This window comes from Cebidichthys violaceus, unplaced genomic scaffold (assembly GCF_023349555.1).
Source record: "Cebidichthys violaceus isolate CVI_PGR_0920_01 unplaced genomic scaffold, fCebVio1.0.p SCAF_21, whole genome shotgun sequence".
NCBI lineage: Eukaryota > Metazoa > Chordata > Actinopteri > Perciformes > Stichaeidae > Cebidichthys > Cebidichthys violaceus.
Genome location: NW_027176384.1, coordinates 7,585,351 through 7,607,307, shown reverse-complemented (window position 1 = coordinate 7,607,307; position 21,957 = coordinate 7,585,351). Strand labels below are relative to the sequence as shown.

Here is a 21,957-nt window from a genome sequence, read left to right as displayed (position 1 = left end):
AGGTACGAGCTGCCTGCATACCACCGAGCATTCATGCTGGCCTGGACCTGTGAGTGGAGGAGGTTTCACACAATATGGGTGATGTGACAACCGAAAACCAGACATCCATTTCACCGTTAGTATGCTGAAAATGTAAAGACAAAAATCGGTAAAGTGAAAAAACTAAAATGTAAAATACACATCGAGTTAAATCAAGACAGGAAATGTAAAATAAAATACTAAGATAACATTAACTTGCACAGACATAGACAGATAAATCTACTACTGCTAATACAAAAAGTAATAATATAATGACGAGTAATAAATAAAAAAATATTAGTGAGACAAATTATTGAACAATAAGGTGCAGAAAACTCCTGAAGCGGACCAATTCTAATTGCACATTTATTACTAATATACTCAACAGACTTATGGATGTGAAATGTTAGTAAGTAAACAGTCTGTTGTATTTAAGTTCTTGTTTTCATAATATAAAATAATATCTCTGGCTTCCAAAATTGTATGGTTTATTTGATTGGCAGAACACTGTAGTATATGAATATTCATAAAGTAAATCTTTTATTGTGTCTTCGTCATATTTACAAAAACATTGACATTTGTTGGTGACATCTTCAAATCTCGAGATGTAAGACTTGGTGGGATATATTGTTTTGTACAATTCTGTACAGTGTATTTATCTTATTTTGCAGGAAATAATTATTTGCATGAAAGACGCTAAGTATTCCACACACATTTTCTACGTATTGTTCATCTACTGCAGTATCCTTTGACATTAGCTATGGAGTCACACTAGGACTAACATTCTTCAGGTGTACTGGGAAAGGTTGTATATCTGAGAAATTCCGTATAACTATTTAAGCAATACAATTTACAAACAGTGTGCTGTGGATTCTGAACGCAGCACAGTCGGTCTACTACCGCTTCACCCCTACGTCATTTCCGTTACACTACCATCTCCGAGAGTTTTGTCCAAGATGGCGTCAACGCAGTTAACGGATGAGGAGCTTTTCTCCGAATTAAAGCGATTTGGTTTCACTCCAGGCCCGGTTACCGAAAACACTCGCCCGGTATATTTGAAGAAATTGAAAAAGCTTCGTGAGGAGCAACAGCTGCGGGGCTCCAGGCCGGGTAAAACCCGGAGCAGCGGGGCCATCAACAGCACCACTGGCGGAGGCAACACGGCGGGATCCAGGCCAGCCAGCCATGACGTCACGCACCTGAGCTCCAGCAGGAGACCGGGCAGGAAGTCCTCTGTCCTCGGCTTCAGCTCCGACGAATCTGACGCCGAAACTCCACTGAAAAGAAAAGGCCTCAATCATAGCAGTAAGGCAGACCGAAGCTCTGGTTTTCCACAGCAACCGAAGATAAGGCCCGTTACAACACCAAGAGTGTCTAGCAAGAGTCAGTATGGCGCTGCGAGTACGCTGAATAGCAACAATTCTTCCCCGGGTCCGGGCGGACAGAGAAGTGTCTCGTTGGGCTGGGGAGTTCGTGCCAGATCCAGCCCTGAGGCGGGAGGGAGGGATTACGACGAGTCGGGGGACGAGGACTACTATGAGGGGGAAACGGAGAAGAACTCTCGCTCTTTAAATGGCTGCGGGGCGTCTCATTTAAACACTAGCAAGCTAGCTGGGGATTACTCAGACTCGGACGAGGAGGAGGTTGTGGGCCTACGTGCCGGAGACCAACAGCGGGATAGGTTGGAGCCTAGACGGAGCCACCCGAAAGCGGGGTTTCCTTCTCACGGAGTGGGCCGAGGGTCCCAGACGGGAGGGGCAGCCATACAAGTCAACCCGCCCGATAGTCTAAATATGGTGGGGAGACGGAGGGAGGAGGGGGAGGAAGACGAGGTCAGGAGAACAGACTCGGACTCGTCCGGAGGCTTGCGCAGCCACAACTTTCCCAGGAAATCCATCTACGTGTCCCTCGCCGAGAACCACGGTGGAGAGGCCGGCAAAAACAACCACGTCGACGGCGAGGACGGAGCCTACAGAAGTGGCAGCACTAGTAGGTTCGCCATCGGATTGAGACCGCGCTTCTCCAACTACAGCAGTTTGTCCCAGACCTACAGGAGCAACCATTCCAACCACTCGTACAGCCAGGCGGTGCTGAAGCAGAAGCTGTCTGTCCCGGAGGATGAGCTGCTGCAGCAGTTTAAACGGGAGGAGGTGGCCTGCTCAGGGAGCTTTAGTGCTCACTACCTGTCCATGTTCCTGCTCACGGCGGCCTGCCTCTTCTTTCTGCTGCTGGGCCTCATGTACCTCAGGATGAGGGGCTCTGGATCCTCGGAGGTGGATGGAGTCAGTAAGTGTCAGACAAACGTGCAATTTAAGCTTTTCCATTGTTTATCCCCCCGTAGTGCAAATTACAATCTAAAGTTAATATTTGTGATGTGCTCCATGACATGTAAACAGAGCTGCTAGCTGAACACACCTGCTGTGGAGCCTCAACTGCATTTTTTTTTTTTTTTTTTTCAAGCTTAGTGAGATTCGCAACAATAATTAGATTTCTTTCTGAAAAAATCTAAAAGAAAATATCTGAGCAAAAATATCAAAAGACAGCTTTTATGGCTGTATGCAAATTTCAATATGATTCAACGGAGTCATATTGTGATGCTGTCATATACAGAGATATCTTTTTGTAAAAACAGGCACATTCTAATCCAACCTTCTCAGACAATCTGCATTGATGAGAACTCTGTTTATGGGAATACAGGAGGAGTATACAACAACTGACAGTAATTATGGATTACCAGAAAACCTACTAATCCTGGGGAACCCACCTGGAAGTGGTGGTGTGTGCGTGTGTGTGTGTGTGTGTGTGTGTGTGTGTATATATATATATATATATATATATATATATATATATATATATATATATTTCATTATCAAAATATAGAATGTCCTATACCGCGATGGAAGATTTTTTTTGCCGTACAGCCCAGCCCTACAGATAGCTGGCTGGCTAATGGCGCTATCTAACCAACTAAATTCTAGGGACACTGAGCCACATGACCGCTGTTCACCTTACCCCATGGCTTCAACCTCTTGTAACCAGTGTGACTATATCTTGTCAACCAATGCAAACCTGCAGCACAGATCAGTGTGCACAGTCCTGTTTTGAATCCGTCCCTCATGCGATCGCTGGATTTGTTTTGTAATAAGACTATCTGACAGTAACTTCATCCATCTCTCTTTAAAGCTGTAGCGCGGGACTTTTCCACATAAATGAAAGGCCGTTACATTCAATCCCATGCCAAACCAGTTCAGACAATGCTGATCAAGCCTGCCAGGTAAAGCTCTCGGTATTTCTACGTACACCGAGCTGTGGTGTCTGGTGTTTGTGGTGACATTCCTGTGCTGAGAACACCAGAAGAACAGTCGTGCTGCCTATCCATGGTTACATGGTAGGTCAGTCTACCCAAATTACTCAATACCATGACATCAGATGCAGCTAGGAGGATTGCAGAAGCTGTAGCGTCTAAGAAAATGGCTGGATTAAAAAGAAACTCAGCGTTCAGAGGAAGGATTAGTCCAAAAAATAAAGCTTTTGGCGGCTAAAGATCGCCTCTGAGGGAGACGTGGCGAGCTCACCTACAGGCAAAAATCATACGCCCGTCGACAGTGTTTGTATAGTTTAAATTGAGATATAAATAATACCATATTCAATTACTCCTAATGCCAGGGGGAAGAACATGTTGGCACACATCCCGGCCCCAAACACACACTAGACGGTGTTGTTTCTGATGATCCGGTGATCAGGCAAATTACTTTTCTTAGCCGTCTCCAGGCAGTGACCCTTTGCTGGTCCAAACTTTCACCCGTCCTCCATGACGCATGGATGAGTACAAATGTCCAGACTTCCGGGTGGGTTCCCAGGAAGTCTGCAAGTGCCAAGGACACACACCAGGGCTCTTGAACACACTTTCTGCCTCCTCCCAGAGAGTCAGCTGAGTAGGCATGCCAGACTTCGCTCAGAAGATTACCAATAAAGCAAACCCATATATAAGGAATAGTAATGTCAATCAACCGTAATAATGCTTACATAATTCTAAATTAAAGTTACGGTTAGAAAAGGATCTTTTATGACTCTGAATGGCGTCACAGATCCCAAAAGATGTGCCAATGAAAGCAGGAAAGAACCCGGTTAGAAAATAAACATGGACGTAAACCAGGAACACAGGTTTTAGCTTTTTAGAAAATGTGTTTGAAATGGAAGGAAATGCATTCAACATGTTTTCTAGATCTCAATGTGTACTTTTCCTATTTTAATGTATAAATATATACCTCTAGGTAATGTCTTTACCTAGAGAAAAAGATTTACCTCCTCACTGCGTACAATATGTATGTACATACAATTCAGTGAAGAGTGAGGCTAGTGACTGTGATCACGGCCAGTGCAGTGAGATGGCAGTGCTCCAAGTTCCTCGCTGATGTGGGTGAGTCTCATGTACAGACACTGACTCACCCGTTAAGTGATGTCTGAACTACACTCACATTCCACAGTCTCCAAACGGGCCATCGTGATGTAAAAGGCGGCGTTTTCCCTCTACTCGTCCAGCTGGTGCCTCTTACATGTGTGGTGTGTTTGGTTCACAGTGTTTCTAGTGAGCATGCTGCCTGTCTGTCTCCCTCAATGTGTCTCTCTCTCTCTTCTCTGTTGCAGTTAAGAGCCACCCTTTTGGCAGCGACTTTGACTCTTACGTAAGTAGATATTTCCTGAACCCTTCTGTTAGTTCTTTGTACGTTCAATGTTGTTTTGCAAAGTTTCTGTTCAATGTGATGGAACTCACTAGGTTCTAAATTCATTTCATGCATTCACTAATAGATAGATAGGTAGCTAGCTAGGTAGGTAGGTAGGTAGGTAGGTAGGTAGGTCTAATTGGAGAGATGTCCAGAGCACATCTGGCCATGTTTTAATGCAAAATAAAGCGGATCAGAATTCCATCCTCCCTTTGCCCGGCTGTGTTTTGTCCACCGCAGTCTCTTCAGTGTGTCATGTGGGCACACCTATGGGTGACTCTTGAGAAGGGATGGGTATCGTATGGATACTACTGCGCTTATCGATACTCTTTATCATTTATTTCTGCAATTGAGAGTTGCTTGTTGGTCAAATGTTGTGATAAACTGCTGGTGTGTAGCCACACTTTGGATCTTTTTCTTCTCTCTGCCATGATATATGTCTCCCACTGTTAAGCGTCAGAGAGAGGAGGTTTGCAACGCTGCTTTTTTTTTCCCGTGGAGATCTCACTTCCCTAACTTCTAAATCACCGATAGCAGAACCGTTAACTCCGGACCTTATCGATTCTCCGGGTATTTACTACTGTCTTATTGGTTCCCGTTTACAACCGGGTATCGGGGGCATCCCTATTCAGCACTCTATTGTCATTAGCGGTAGCAGATGCTCATTTTTTAGCCACCACTGACCGTCACTTTCACCAATGTCACAAATTCATGTTCATTTTGGACTAACTTGATTATAGGCCATGAACAAGTCTGTTGTCTGGTTTAAATGCTGTCTGCAGCTGGCGTCTGTACTCAGCCCAAGACCATTTGTGATGGACGATCCAACCCGTAAAACCGCTGCCCAACCACGACGGCATGTTTCTGTAGTTCAACAAAGCCGATCGAGTCACATTATATTTTAATCTTATGAGTTTAGTGCCAGGGTCTTCAGTATTTGGATCAACTAGAAAAGGTGTGTCAAATTTAGCTTCAACCTTTTTGATACATATTTTATCTACATTTAAGCAAATGCATGTAGAGGATAGAACTCTGTTTCTGCAGATACTCGATGTTAGTAGGGACTCGTATTTGGATCCGGGCCACTAGATTCTAATATTTTGCTTCCATTCCGGTTTTCAGTGTGAACCTTTTTTTTTTTTTTTTTTTTTTTTTGGCCATCCGTAAGCTCTACAGATGAACTAAATAGCAGCAGTTCTGTTTGTAGTGTGTGTTCACGGAGTATTTATTGTCTGCAGGACAAGGAGACGAAGGACCTGATCCTAAAGCTGCTGCTCAATCTGCATGACCACCTGGCCAACGTCGCAGGTAGCTATGACCTCTCTGCACTACGCTCTGAGACCGACCGTAGAGCAGTGTGACAGAACAAGACATTATTATTATTAGGGCCATGTAGCCAATATGAGCGGCACAGTTCCCAGTGTCATTTAGCAGATATGGGTTAAAAATGTTTCCTGATATGAAGGCAAATCAATGTCAAAATCCACGAGCACAAATGAGATCCACGCGTCGGTGTAGAGGTCAAACAGCCCACGCTTCTACGCCATGTAGGTTAGTAAAGAGTACGATATTTACCTCTGAGATGTAGTAAAGAGTACGATATTTACCTCTGAGATGTAGTAAAGAGTACGATATTTACCTCTGAGATGTAGTAAAGAGTACAATATTTACCTCTGAGATGTAGTAAAGAGTACGATATTTACCTCTGAGATGTAGTAAAGAGTACAATATTTACCTCTGAGATGTAGTAAAGAGTACAATATTTACCTCTGAGATGTAGTAAGGAGTACGATATTTACCTTTTTAGATGTAGTAAAGAGTACGATATTTACCTCTGAGGAAGAGTACGATATTTACCTCTGAGGTGTAGTAAAGAGTACAATATTTACCTCTGAGGTGTAGTAAAGAGTACAATATTTACCTCTGAGGTGTAGTAAAGAGTACAATATTTACCTCTGAGGTGTAGTAAAGAGTACAATATTTACCTCTGAGGTGTAGTAAAGAGTACAATATTTACCTCTGAGGTGTAGTAAAGAGTACGATATTTACCTCTGAGGTGTAGTAAAGAGTACGATATTTACCTCTGAGGTGTAGTAAAGAGTACGATATTTACCTCTGAGGTGTAGTAAAGAGTATAATATTTACCTTTTTAGATGTAGTAAAGAGTATAATATTTAGAGATGTAGTGCAATCTGAAAACCACCTCTGTAAGGCGACCTAGCGTCGGTGTCAGAGTGATTTCTGGCCAATCCAAAGACGAGGATTGTAACCAATTAAATCTGGAGATACAATGGTGACTGGGTCCGCCCACTTCCTATCAAAAAGAAAAAGTAGTGGTGAGCGAGCAGGTGAATGAGCAGTGATAGTAGTGGCGCACTAGGAGACCCTCGCTCACAGCGTGCTTTTCTCCTCACAGGCTGGAACCTTGTTCTGTGCGGAGTGAATTAAGAGCGCTCGCAAAAGTAATAGAAGTGTGCGGCTGTTTGATTTGCACCTCTACACAGACGCGTGGATCTCAGTTGTGCTCGTGGATTTTGACATTGATTTGCCTTCATACTTCCAGACTGGACGTTGCCAGACAGTGACATTAAAAGACACATTTTCACTTTCTAAACTACAGATTAAGGAAAGATGATACATTGTCAAATGTATCAAAGAGAGGTCCTCAGTCAGACAGAGCCGTTGCGAGCGGCTTTTAATGCTGTAATGGAAGAATAATTGGGCAATTGACTGATCCCCAAGAGATGATATCTTAATGAATTCTTAATCCAGAGTACTTTATTCAAATCACATCCTCTTGAAATGATCCATTACAGTGTATTTAAAGTCTGCTGTGATGTAAAGTGTGGGTCATACCGCCCAATCCCTTTGTGCATTTCATGTGAACAGGAGTACTAGTCGGACTGTGAAGATGTATTGTGTTGATACCAGCGGTGGTGGCTTGATGTTGTGATTACAGGCCAACACGACTGTGGAGACCAGCAGCATCCCAACAGGAGTCTGTCCATGAAAGAGGCCTCTGCGTATCTACTGGTACATCCACACATTAACATCCCTGAACCTGAAGCGGGTTCTGATGTGTACAGTAGTGAGGCTGATTAGCAGTTTTAATGATGTATTATAAGCTGCTTTGAACTAGTGGTAGGAAGTTAAACAGCTCATAACTCCATCTCTAGTTTATGTTGCTGTGAAAACTTCTCTTTCAAACTACTGTATTTATTAAGGTTATCACCAAAACCTACATTTTACAAGATTACAGTTGAACACATCATGATAAAGTTAGCATTACTAAAAAGCAGTATTGATAAAGCGGTACCCCCTGAGGTGGGATCTCTGGGAAACGGATTGGTACTGTTCCTCTCATCAGTACCATGTGTCTTTTGTTCAGACTCAGAATCAGGAGTTTCAAGGCTTCATTGAAACTGCTCTGGAGTGGATCATCCGGACGGGCCAGGATGTTGGGATAAGGTAACACAGGATATACATATTCATGCTGATAACAAGCCTTGCATGTGACGTCCTCACTCAGAGAGAGTGTGTGTGTGTGTGTGTGTGTGTGTGTGTGTGTGTGTGTGTGTGTGTGTGTGTGTGTGTGTGTGTGTGTGTGTGTGTGTGTGTGCGCGCGTGTGCAGGCTGACTGGGCAGTTAGCCGACGATCGACTGACCGATGTGTCCGAGATCTTTCGGCTGGAGTCCACGCATCCCAAGATGCCCTTCACATGCCGCTTCCGCCGAGCCTTCCTCACCGTCATCAGCAGAGTCTTCTTCATTGCAGTCGGTGAGAAACGGCACACCACACAAACAACAGCGGGCCTGAAACATGTGAAGTGTTAGATCACTGCTAATTGGTATGTTCCAAAGTAAAGTGACCCTTCGCTACTCTGTAGGTCTGACAGAGCTACGTTATCATGGAGCCCACACTGTCACTAACTGCACTCCTGTAATAGATATTATTTAATTCTTAGAGGATGAAAACAGGTTAACAACATAAAGACCACAGTGTGAAAGTGAACCACCACATCAATTAAGGAACAGCAATGTTCCTGTATAGCCAGCTAAGTCTTTGTTCACTGCTACAGTCATTAAAAAGCAAAAGCAGCATGTATAGAGTTTCGATATACCATCAGTGGCTAGCTTAGCATAGCCTGTGGGACTTGGCAAAGGGTTAACTGATTCGTGCACAATGTAGCACTATCAGGGATTGGCGATTAGATCACATATTTTTACTGAAGATAACGATCGGCAGTAAAACTTTGTTTCACACTTTGAGGGGTAAACTGTAATTCATCCACGGTTCACATGAATTCTGAACAGCGAGGGTCCGTTACACCACTAAACAGGAGGCACTCTGCACAATCTATTAACATAAAAAATATCAAATAAAGTACACTATAGTATCAGAGATGGAGTCGACCAGAGTGATGAAATCCAGCCGTCCATTTTCCAAACAACGTGTCCTGATCAGGAGGGTCTTTTTTAGATAATAGCACTTGGAGTCACAAAAGCCACACATTTTGAAATCCTACAAATGTAGGTGTTTTAAGGGAAAAGATGCATGTGTTTATAGTGTGCTTGATATATAAATCATTAACGGTGTTGATTAAGGGACTTGCTTAAGATAAGCATCCTCGTGGGCCTTTCACACATCAACGGCACCACTGCACTCTGAAACCCGTTGTTGTCCAAAGGCCCGTTAGAATCCAGTAGAAGCATTAGTGATCCCTGTTATTTGGCTCCTTGTAGAAGTAGTCTCAGTGTGTATATGTGTGTGTGTGTGTGTCTCTGTGTGCAGTGGCGGGCTGTGTATGGAGCGTGGTCTGCTACGCAAAGTATCGCTGGAGGAGAGAGGAAGAGGAGACCAGGCAGATGTACGACATGGTGGAGAGGATCATCGGTAAGGAACGACTGGAGCAAGAGAATGCGTTTACTCCCACACTCTGAGATGAAGAACTAGCAATCGCTTCATTAGCACCAAGATGGTCCCAAACATGTTTTATCATAACTCTTTACCTTAGACCCATTGCTCTCTTTTTCAGGTGGGACAGGGGGTCTTTAGGGGGAGATAGCAGGTCAGCAGTATATGCCACATAGCAGTGGTATACATCATCAGAAAGTTGGGAACCTGGAGTTAAATGTGAGATGCAGCTCAGCACTGTGGGTCAATGTATCTAGTCATTAATCTGTAGAAATCAATGTGTTCCCTATTTACATGTTGAAAGGGCTCACAACATTGTGATGGGTGTATATGAGGCCATTATCATGCTCACTTATGTCTCATAAGTTGTTGCAGCAATTTTTGGGTTGAGACTATTTGATGCTTTATTGACCACTTGAGATTTTGATATTAATAATGCCATGACACCAAGACCATTAGGAACACTGTAGAAAAGTCTCGTTCACAAATGCCCTGGGCCTCCAGTTTGTCCAGTTTATCCCTCCCCAGAAAGCCTAACTGTGGAACGTTACTGGGCCTCCTCTCAGTCATGACAGGGTTGGTACCAATAGGTTGCTCTGGTCTCCTAGTTTCATATGATACCTTCACTCTAGCTCTTAAACTGATCCTGCTCTCCTGGAGCAGAAGACGTTAATGAAGAAGTACTCGCACATAGAGACGTTAAATCTCATTTACTTGCAGGTTTGTGTCTGTATTTTATATGTTTCAATGATTTCCTCCCAACGCTGTTCAGATGTGTTGAGGAGCCACAGTGAGGCCTGCCAGGAGAACCAGGACCTGCAACCCTACCTGCCCATCCCCCATGTCAGAGACTCCCTGGTTCAGCCTCAGGACCGGTCAGTAGCAGCACTGCCACAGCTTGATCTTTGGTATCTGATTCCAGATAGTAAATTGCATACGGGTGGAAAAAAAAGAAGTATATCAGGGCCTGAAATGAAAATCTGCCATACAGGAAATGTCAAAGAAAAAATTGTGATAAAACGATAACTTTTGAGCTTTTTACCAACCGTACATCTGGACTGTTAGAAGAAGTCCTGTCATGTTTGGTACGTGGTTCACTAAACCCTTTTCCTGATTTATGAAACTAATGATAACATGTAGAATTGTGCTGGCCATTCTGCCACACCAGACGTTATGTTATGACTGCACGCGGCTGTGTATGGTTGATGTTAAAAGACAGCAGCTTTGGATGTGCCAGGTGAGGAAGATGTGTTTGTAATACTTTACAGGAAGAAGATGAAGAAGGTTTGGGAGCGGGCCGCGAGATTCCTCTCAGCCAACGAGTCCAGGATTAGAAAAGAGACTCAGAGGATTGGTGGAGCGGACTTCCTGGTGTGGAGGTGGATCCAGCCTTCGCTCAGTTGTGACAAGACCTCCTTGATGCCCTCCAAAGTGTGGCAGGGAAAAGGTAACGCACATTTCTACTGGTACCACAGACCATTTCAAATTGTAGCCATGGGTGTTTCTCAAAGTCAAGGATGCTACCTTGGTAAGACGGGTCCTTCAAAGATAATTTAGACGTGTCCAAAACATTCTCGCCTCAGATTTGTTGAGAAACAGATTTTGGCCAACGCAGAATATACAAACTGGGAGAGTTAGTAGCCAGGATGTTGCGTGCGTTGTCATGGATACATGCTGGCATACTGTCTCCAGTGAAGCCAGCAGTAACGTTAGAGCTGCAGCCGGTGAATAAATGCTACTTCACAAGACCAGAGCCAAGTTCCTGAGTCTTATCTGTGCCACCTGCTGACTAAAGTCATTAAGCTCATTAAGGTGGGCTGGCCTTTAAGGTGGACCAGCTGTTGTCATTTAAAGTTACAGTGAGGAACTTCTAACTGGTTATGAAACAGTCTCAATGTAATACTGATCCTCTATCAGACCTCCATCAGTAAAGAGACCATCAGAGAGAAGATGGTTTTTCTATATAGTTCTTCTTAATGATCGTCATCGGTGCCACCGGGTCTGATTCTGGTGAGAGCAGATGAAATCATGCAGGGTCACCAGAAACTCCTTCAGCTCAGACTCCAGCGGGGCCTCCAGCAGAGACCAGTCCACCGTGGACAGACCCAGATCCTCCAGCAGAGACCGGTCCACCGTGGACAGACCCAGATCCTCCAGCAGAGACCAGTCCACCACGGACAGACTAGGTTAAGGCTTTGCTGCCAACTTTGACCTGCGGTCTGAAGTTCCGACTGGAGGAGGAGAGCTCATTGCTCTGCAGCAGAGTCTCCTTCTCCTCCAGGAGCAGAGCTTCTCCACTCTGGCCCACCGACACCATGCTGCTGGACACCCAGGACGTATTGCTGGATCCGCTGGAGGGAAGGGAGGCACGGGAGAACCAAAACTAGGACTGAGAGGGGCAGACTGTCAGACCCTGCTGCATTAAAATGAGAGGTTTTCTGAAGGGACTCTGGTGCTCAGAAACACTACCGCCTTTGTCCACAGGGACCGCTAAAATCAACACAAAATGAAAGACAAGTCGCTCTTCTGAGTTTTGCTTTTTTCTAATGTTTAATATTTCCTTGAACTCTTAAACTGACAGCAATAATGGGTCAAAATTCTTATTGTTGGTTAACGGTTAATTCTTAACATCTGTAATACTCTCTCTCTGATTCCCTCTTACATGCCTGTTAACACATGTTCACTGGACCTGATGAACCAGCTGTGTGTTCTGACTCGTTGAGGTTTCTGTCTCTCCTCCTCAGCCTTCCCTCTGGACCGGAGGAACTCTCCTCCTAACAGCCTGACTCCATGTCTGAAGATCAGAAACATGTTTGACCCAGTCATGTGAGTATCGTTTGATGCGCTGTCGGGTGCCGTTTGACTTTCCGCATCATAACCTCCTTTTGAATTTGTGCGGTTAGGGAGGTCGGGGAGAACTGGGACCTGGCCATCCACGAGGCCATCCTGGAGAAGTGCAACGACAACGACGGCATTGTCCACATCGCGGTGGACAAGAACTCACGAGAGGTACGTCCCCGTCCTGTGAGTGATGTCACAACTGCGCGCTGTCGGCCGCAGTGATGTCACACTGTGCTTGTGCTCTCTCCACAGGGCTGTGTCTACGTCAAGTGTCTCTCTGCGGAACACTCAGGGAGAGCCTTCAAGGCCCTTCACGGCTCCTGGTTTGATGGTAAGTCACACTCTTAATAACATTTAGAGCCCACGGTGTTGAAGGTGAGAAGATGACATACCATCCAGGAAGTCCAAATAATTCATCCACGAGTTTTGAAGAATGCCCAGTCACAAATCATCGAAAAGCAGTCCATAACACAATGAGACATTTTAACAACTCAAACACCTTTTTTCCTGTCTGAATTTTATATATAAAACAAGTATGTTGTCTGTTTTTATTTCTAGAACATTGTAATGCAGAATTCAGGCATAAAATGATTAATTTGTTACCTTGTTTGTCAGGAGCTGCTGCACCTGTAGCTTCACGATCATTATCCCCAAAAAATGGCCACACGATGTGAGCTCATTTCTACTGTCTATAATCACACGACAACCCTCGGTGATGTGACTATACGGGTTCTCAACTCCTCCCGGAGCCGTCCCAAATCTAAAAACATTATCATTAGTTAAAATCATTCAAAGTGACAAACATTTTCATTTTAAATATACATATTAATGGCTTGTTGATCATTTGGATGTTGATTTTGACGTTAACAATGCAGCTTTGTTAAATTCAATCATCACTGAATCATAGAAACGGGGATGATGAGAACAGCTCATTAAGACAATGTGAGAGAGAAATTCAAACCCCTCTTATGTCCACAGTTCCTCACACTTGACCAATCAGTACCATTGTTATTAATAGTATGTTCTGTCAGTATGGGTCATTGTATAGCTGGCAGTGTGTACAGTTAATGCTATTTGGCGGAGAATACTTTTTACAAATTCTCCAGACTCGAGCCGAGTTCCCGTGTTTTTTTTTGTTTCGACCCAATTTCGACAACTTCGGCCCAGGCTCACTTAAGGTGGACCGACCTTTTTAAGGTGGACCAGCTATTCTCTAGAAGTCAAACTGGAGTGTCTGGATCAACTTCTCACCTGTAGCAATACAGCCGCACCCGCACAGCTCCTCGTGTTAGTTTAAGATATGAATCGAGTCTGAGACAACAATCGGAACCTGGATGGAAAAACACAAAGCATTTTCACACCATTATTAAGAGCAGGGATACAGCCGAGACATTTAGTGCAGAGAATGTCCGTTTCCATCCCGGTGCAGATAACAGCTCTGGTGTGTGGGATGTGGACATGTTGGGATGAGTGTTCCTGTTAGCTCTGTGTATTGAAGAGCGCTGCAGTGACGGGCTGCTGCTTCTCGTCTTGACAGGTAAGCTGGTGACCGTGAAGTATCTGCGTCTGGACCGGTACCACCAGCGCTTCCCGCAGGCCCAGGGCTGCAGCACGCCCCTGAAGGCCTCCAGCCCCCCGGGCCCCCCGAGTCCCCCGGGCACCACGAACACTACGGCCCGCCCACAACACCGCGGCTCAGCCAACTCTTCAGGCTTCTCGTGAGGCGGGCCTCAGCTTTTGGATTTGTCCTCTGTGCCCTCCCAGCATGACAGCACCAGTCTGCTGCTGCTCCTTCACTGCTTCACAACGGGAAGACTTCAGTCTGTGTCTCGGGAGAGAGCACTTCTTTTCTTTTTGTTTGTTTTCTTTTGTCGTTGTTGTTTTTCCCAACACAGGACTGCGAGAACAGCTGTTCAGCTGCGCGGTGTTTGTTTTCAATCTTTCTATTAAAATGTCCTGGATTTAAACAAGGAAGCAAAAGTTCTTGTGGGACATTTAAGCCGCGTGCAGAGCCTCGACCCCCCCCCCCCCCCCCCTTCTTTCACAGTGTGTCACCATGACGGAGCTCCTTTGGGTGCCGCGTGGAAACGGGCTGCATGTCTCCATACGACACAGCGTGGGTGTTGATGTACTCCCTGTTATTATTATTCTGATTATTATTATTTAGTCAAGAGAGGCTGGTGTGATTGGGCTTGTAGAGGGTGGGCTGTAAATACATGTTAGTGGTGGCACAAGCTTTATTACATCGTCCGTATTAAAAGCAAAACCATAAGCTCTCGTTTTTTGTTTTTTTTTCCTTTGTTCTTGCTGCTCAGTTACCAGGGCAGAGCACGTGTGCATCCAGAGAGCAGTGGACTGAGCCTCTGTGACCGTTGTGTTCTCCATGTATCTCATGCACAGCCTTCTCTGTCCCCTTTGTCTTTTGAATTTTCTAATCCAGCGGCACTCCCAATCTCTCTGCTTCTGAACAATATACCAGAATCAGGGAGCGTACCAGCCACCTGAAGCTTTCTCCTCCAGTTATAATCCAATGTATTCCCCAAGTTATTATTTCTTATTATGTTTATTATTTACTTCCCTCAGTCGTGTCATTTTCTTTGTCGGCGCGTCCCCTCGTATTTCTAACCCTGTTCTGATAGGAACGCTGTGTATTTGTCCTCTCTGGACACGACTAGCGGACCAGAGGAGCACACACTTTTCAGGGTGTTTCATTTCCAGTTTACAAGCTGAGGGAACCTCATGCTGTCACTACTGGTCTCTGATCAAACGACGCTACCACTCTTTCATTGCCATAAGGAGTACTGTGAGGATGTTGACAGTTTGAAATACTCGTTCCCGAATGTTCTAATCCCTGTAAGGAGACTGTACTGAATTTAGGGATTCCTGATTGCTCGTGTGTTTTTTACAGCACCTGTGGATTAAAAAAAACCCGCTAAAAATCCAGGCGTTCGGCTGACGTGATTACATTTTTTTTTAATGGAGTGAATTGAAAGTTGGATTCAGTATTTGCAGTGTGTGAAATTGTACAAGTGATGCACATTTTTAAATGTTCAAAACCTGCTGCAGCGGTTTGCAGCAAGCAACCCAACTGTGCCTTAAATTTGTGCTTTTTTTAAAGACTGGCACCGTGTCACTGGAGAATGTGCTGGATTTAAGAAATGTTTAAAGGGCGAGTAAGGCCTGCCATAGCTGTAGTTTTAATAGAGTTTGACATCTTCAGATTTGGTATTTTGTAGCAGTTTCCTTTGATATTAAACCAAATGCTTCTCTCTATTTATTATTATTATTTTTTAAATCAGCTGTGGTGATGTACTATTTTAATGTCACTAGACCTGTTAAATATGTGTCATAACTTTTTTCTTTCATCGAGGATCGACCTTGCATCCGCTTCCAAACAATTGTCAGGATGTGTACGATACAAAATAAAGTGAACACTTTGCGAAATAAGCCAGTTTATTTTTGTACGCCTCGGGCAGAGCGGTGAGCGTCTCGGCCACACCGACTGTAACGAGGTTGGATGTGATGGCACTTCTCCAGCCCTGTGCGTCACCTTTAAATGCATCCTTGCAGATGCATTTTTTCCCCTCTGATGTATTTTAATGTAAACACTGTACATTGATATAACTGTAATATGTACTATTATATGCAGCTTTATTTCCCCTGCGTTGTATGTTTGGAGCTACCAGTATCCCTAACCTGCTAGCCAGAGGGGGAGGTGTACACTACGACAGACATTTAAGAAGATACAGACGTTTTAATGTAATTTGTCAATTGTACAAACAGCTCAAATTAAAGGTTTATTAGGAGTTTTTAAATTGTGCTGTTGTGTATGGCTGCCCGTTTCTTTCAGGAAAAGTACAAAATGTACAGTTCATTATAATGTGGAAGACCAGTTCTACCGATGTGATAAAAAAAAAAAAAAAAAGATCCTTTAAATCATTAAAATTGTCTGGAAATAATGCCCTATTTAGAGATATTAACTAATTTTATGATACGTCTATTTGGGAAAGTTTCTGATTTACCAAGTCATTTTTTTCTAGAAAATTTCTCAATGATTTGCAAGATATGTTTTTTTTTAATCTTTTTTCACAAATGGGCTTCCATAAGTAGTTGTGTCATGCACACATGGGGCAGAAACATTTTGGCTTTTATTCATATATGTCGAGGCTGTTTTCGGTTTTAATTGAAATGTATTTATTTTTATACAATTTATAAGTCCTAAATGCCCATAAAACTTTCAAGGTTTCTGTCTAGATATCTGTCTTTATATACAGTTGAAACCAGAAGTTTACATACACTGTGCAAAAAGACACACTTTTTTTCTCAATGTCTGAAGTTAAATCAGACTAAACCTCTCCTGTTTCAGGTCCGTTAGGATTACCAAAATTATGTAACTTTTGCTAAATGTCACAATAATGAGAGACAATTTTATATTACTTTCTTTGAGGTCAAAAGTTTACATACACCAAAAGTACTATGTCTTTAAACAACGTGGGCAAGCCCAGATGATGATGTCATGGCTTTTGAAGCTCCTGATAGGTTAACTGACAACATGTGAGTTAATTGAAGGCACACCTGGGGATGTATTTTAATGCCACACCTCAAACACTCTGCCTCCTTGTTTGAAATCATGGGAAAGTCAAAAGAAATCAGCCAAGAAATCAGGGAGAGAATCGTGGAGCTCCACAAGTCTGGTTCATCCTTGGGTGCAATTTCCAGATGCTTGAAGGTGCCACGTTCATCTGTGCAAACAATTATACGCAAGTATAAACATCATGGGAATGTCCAGCCATCACACCGCTCAGGAAGGAGACGGGCTCTGTGTCCCAGAGATGAACGTGTTTTGGTCCGACATGTGCAAATCAACCCCAGAACAAAAGCTAAAGACCTTGTGAAGATGATGGCTGAAGAAAGTGTCATTATCCACAGTAAAACGAGTCCTGCACCGACATGGGCTGAAAGGCTACTCAGCAAGAAGGAAGCCATTACTCCTAAAGAAACATAAAAAAAGCCAGATTACAGTTTGCAAAAAGACACCAAGACAAAGACCTTAACTTCTGGAGACATGTCCTGTGGTCTGATGAAACTAAAATGGAGCTGTTTGGCCATAATGACCACCGTTACATTTGGAGGAAAAAGGGGGAAGCTTGTAGACCTGAAAACACCATCCCAACTGTGAAGCATGGAGGTGGCAGCATCATGTTGTGGGGCTGTTTTGCTGCAGCAGGAACTGGAGCTCTTCATAAAATAGACGGCATCATGAAGAAAGAACATTACCTGGAAATATTAAGGGAACATCTCAGGACATCAGCCAGGAAGCTAAAACTTGGACGCAAATGGGTCTTCCAAATGGACAATGACCCTAAGCATACTGCCAAAATAGTTAAAAAGTGGCTTGAGGACAACAAAGTCAATGTATTGGAGTGGCCATCACAAAGCCCTGACCTGAATCCCATCGAAAATTTGTGGGCAGATCTGAAAAGGCGTGTGCGAGCGAGGCGGCCAACAAACCTGACTCAGTTACACCAGTTCTGTCAGGAGGAATGGGCCAGAATTCCAGCAGAGTACTGTAAGAAGCTTGTGGAAGGATACCCAAAACGTTTGACCCAAGTCATGCAGTTCAAAGGCAATGCTACTAAATACTAAGGAAATGTATGTAAACTTTTGACCTCAAAGAAAGTAATATAAAATTCTCTAAGAAATTCTCTTTCTCATTATTGTGACATTTAGCAAAAGTTAAATAATTTTGGTAATCCTAACGGACTTGAAACAGGAGAGGTTTAGTCTGATTTAACTTCAGACAGTGAGAAAAAAAGTGTTATGTGTCTTTTTGCACAGTGTATGTAAACTTCTGGTTTCAACTGTATATATATATATATACATATATCAATATATATGTATGTATGTATATATATATATCAATATGTATATATATATATATATATATATATATATCAATATATATGTATATACATATATCAATATATATATATATATATATACATATATCAATATATATATATATATATATATATATATATATATACATACATATATCAATATATATGTATATATCAACATATATATGTATATATGTATATATATATATATATATATACATATATGTGTGTGTGTATACGTATGTACAGTCAGGTCCATAAGTATTTGGACTTTGACACTTTTCTAATTTTGCTTATTTACACAACCTCAATGGATTTGAAACTAACCAGTCAATGTGTGGTTAAAGTGTAGACTTTCAGCTTTAATTCAATGTCTAAAACAAAATAATCACAATAACTGTTTAGGAATTACAACCACTTTTACAGTCATCCCCATTATCATCATATATCATATATATATATATATATATATATATATATATATATATATGTATAAATATATATATATATATATATATATATATATATGTATAAATATATATATATATATGTATAAATATATATATATATATATGTATAAATATATATATATATATATATGTATAAATATATATATATATATATATATATATGTATAAATATATATATATATATATGTATAAATATATATATATATATATATATATATATATATATATATATGTATATGTATAAATATATATATATGTATACACAAAAAGTGCAAAATGTAGATCTTTAGATTCCAAAAGGATAGAGATGAGGTTGTGACTTAGAATCTTACAAAATGGTAAAGTACCATAAGAAGACATAAGTGTCCATACATCAGTGCTACTGCTACGCTGTTGTTACGCTTTGCTCGTGTTGAAGACGTTTCACAAGTTAACGAAACGAGTGTGAGCCGTTTGGTTTGTAGTCCAGTTCCATCACGACGGGTCGAGGCTCGGGTTCTGGCCATAATTGGAGATGTACAGACGCTCTGTTATTCTACCCGTATGTTCGCGCGCGCGCGCACGCACACGCACGCACGCACGCACGCACACAGAGACGCGTTAGCCTAGCCTGTACCTTCTCCCGTAGATTCCGACCAGACACCGGCAGAATAACGCTGGCGACACAACGCTTCACTGTGAACGTCGCCGTTTTGCTGTTTCTTTCGGGTAAGTTATGGCGCTTTCTTTTGTATTCTATGGAATAATTGACGGAGTTATGAAGGGAACGGTAGCTCCAGTTAGCAAAGCAAACGCCGTGACACGATGACAATGTTAGCTATCTTTACGTTTCAGCAGCTCACAAACATTCAAGAGTTTAGAAACATCAGTGTGTTTCAGAAAGGATTGCCAACCTGTCAGAAAACTGATGTGTTCATTTCGTGTCTGCAGCACAAGATACATAACATACGTACATAACGCAATGTCGCAGGTTACCACGTAAGTTACTCTAGCTTTGATATTTCACAAGGTAACGTTACGTAGCTAACGGTCAGCGGAGTGGACCGGAGCTCTGTCCGGGAGAACCGCTAACGTTACATATCCAACACCGTGTGTCAGTATGACGCACTAGTTTCAGCATAAAGTCACTTCATACCATTTCCATGTCCGTGATGAGGTCAGATAGAGTAAGTAGACTTCTACTCGCCACATTCACTCGAAACATATGTACATATTTCTAGTTTTAATTTTTGTGCCAAATTTCAAGTTTACCATAATGACCATCGTCTTATGAAACTATTTCAAAGCTTTCATAGAAACGTCTACATGCTTTACGGTGAAGCTCCTAACGAGACGTTTTGAACTGCGACACCTAGCGGCGGTGTTTGTCACAGCAGCCACCTTCCGTCCATCTCTTGAATAAACCTTTTTCCACAGCAGACATTTTGGCTTGACATAGTGGAAAAAAAAGTTGCATAAAAAAATATATATATATATATATATTCTATTTCTAGTTTTACATTGGTTTTACTGCCTGACATGGGAAGTGTACCAGCCTACAAGTTAAAAGTAGCTATTTTTATCAATATTCAAAAGAGATCTAAAAACATTTTCACTCTGCCTTAAAGCTCAGTTGAGGTCCTCTTGATGATGCAATATCCTGTTTACTGCTCTGCACTTTAATTTTATAATAAAAGTCCCATCTTTACAGTTGCGCCACCCTGACATTTGAGAACATTCAAATTACTGGACCAAAGATATATAATGATCTCAATTGCTTGAAACTATAGGTATTTGTTAAATTTTGTTTATTTGAAAGATTTCAACGATAGTCATGTCATTGTATTCATTTTTTATTTATTATCATTAAAATACAATTCATTGATTGTTTTCTTAGTCTGTACATTTGCTCAGACGGTGGCCTCGCCGGACATTTTCAGGGTTTGAAATGCCAAAACGTAAAAGAATGAATATTATTTGAAGGTACTGAAAATGTATTCAAACTCAATAGCTTTTATTGAATGAAATGATAAAATTGTTTAATAAGGAAATAATTTGACTCGAACACTAAAATGTGAATGTCATGTCATTGACCCAAATATATATGACTTATATAGACATATACGCTTATATGATCCCACCTCTTGTACTCAGTGTTATCATATCAACTTCTGTGACTTGTAACCTATATTTCTTTTTTCATTTGAATTCAAACCATGGTGATGATGTAATATATTCTACCGCGGGTTGTCTACATTTCCTGCTATGATGAGTCCAAATGTCTGCTGTGACAGAGGTCTATTGTAGGGCTATGTGTCTTACCAGTCATGATGTAACCTTTACCTATGAGACCTTCGGTTTAGTATGTGGCACCTCGCATGAGCCAAACATGTCAGCAGTTCTTATACTGTTCAACACGGTGCTTGTTGTAACTGTAGCACGGTGGCCCCTCCTGGCTTTAGCTCCTGCCAGCACCAGAATATTTCTTCATTGTTTGGTTTTGGAGTGGCTGACCTCATTCTGCAGCAGAGCCATGGGCACACGAGTCACATAGCAGAGCATGGAGCCGAAAAACAGAGAGAGCGCTGAAGAAAAAAAACTGAAAATACTGGTGAGCTTCTTCCCTCAGTGGACAGAGCTGACGGGGGATTCTGTAACACCGTGGAGGGGGCCCTCTTCTTGGTCTACTAGTAAGTCAAATTGATTTGCTTGCGACGTAGATGGCTAACTACAGTAGGTATGATTGTTACAGCGTATTGTAGCTTGTTACAGTGTGCAACGACGTATCATGACTGTGAGTCGAGTAATATCCTAAAGCAGGACAGCAGAGGAGGCTGGGAAACGGAAAGTAAAAAATGGTGGGTTTTAAATAATTGAAAAGGGCTTTATAGAAAGATAACTATATATATATATATATATATATATAGCGAAAACTCCACGGAATACCTTTTTATATGTTGTTGCTGACAGTACAAACCACAGGGATGTAGCTTAAAATGTTTATCAACTCTGAATCAAGTGGAAAAAAAATAATTGGAATTGGATTATTTTTTTCCTTTGCAGATGAGGACGCCTGTCTGAAGCTGTCCAGGGTGAAAATGTTCCCAGTG

The 21,957-nt window shown here is 42.2% G+C and overlaps 2 protein-coding genes across 3 annotated transcripts in view; both read left to right on the top strand.

The window, feature by feature from the left end:
* The first annotated feature begins 953 nt into the window (after window positions 1-953).
* lemd3 (LEM domain containing 3) lies at window positions 954-16,313 on the top strand. Its single transcript, XM_068717122.1, has 13 exons — window positions 954-2,304; window positions 4,666-4,703; window positions 5,981-6,050; window positions 7,702-7,775; window positions 8,131-8,210; window positions 8,375-8,520; window positions 9,535-9,636; window positions 10,430-10,532; window positions 10,926-11,104; window positions 12,402-12,483; window positions 12,561-12,666; window positions 12,751-12,829; window positions 14,036-16,313. The coding sequence occupies exons 1-13, from the start codon at window positions 975-977 to the stop codon at window positions 14,218-14,220; spliced, it is 2,574 nt and encodes an 857-aa protein (XP_068573223.1). The 5' UTR covers window positions 954-974; the 3' UTR covers window positions 14,221-16,313.
* A 3,171-nt stretch (window positions 16,314-19,484) lies between these two features.
* Window positions 19,485-21,957, top strand: part of msrb3 (methionine sulfoxide reductase B3) — a 16,882-nt gene continuing 14,409 nt past the window's right edge. The window contains exon 1 of one of the 2 annotated variants that reach the window (XM_068717129.1): window positions 19,485-19,576. The gene's annotated coding sequence lies outside the window, so the exon portion shown is untranslated. Of the gene's footprint in view, window positions 19,577-21,451; window positions 21,538-21,957 lie in introns of those variants that run through there. The other variant, XM_068717130.1, reaches the window with a different exon arrangement.

What these genes read in the sequence shown, in the direction of transcription:
- lemd3 (XM_068717122.1), top strand. Translation starts at nt 975, where the DNA reads ATGGCGTCAACGCAGTTAACGGATGAGGAGCTTTTCTCCGAATTAAAG. An exon ending in AGTCTTCTTCATTGCAGTCG is followed by an intron (nt 8,521 to 9,534) that starts GTGAGAAACGGC and finishes CTCTGTGTGCAG; the next exon opens with TGGCGGGCTGTGTATGGAGC. An exon ending in TGGACAAGAACTCACGAGAG is followed by an intron (nt 12,667 to 12,750) that starts GTACGTCCCCGT and finishes CTCTCTCCACAG; the next exon opens with GGCTGTGTCTACGTCAAGTG.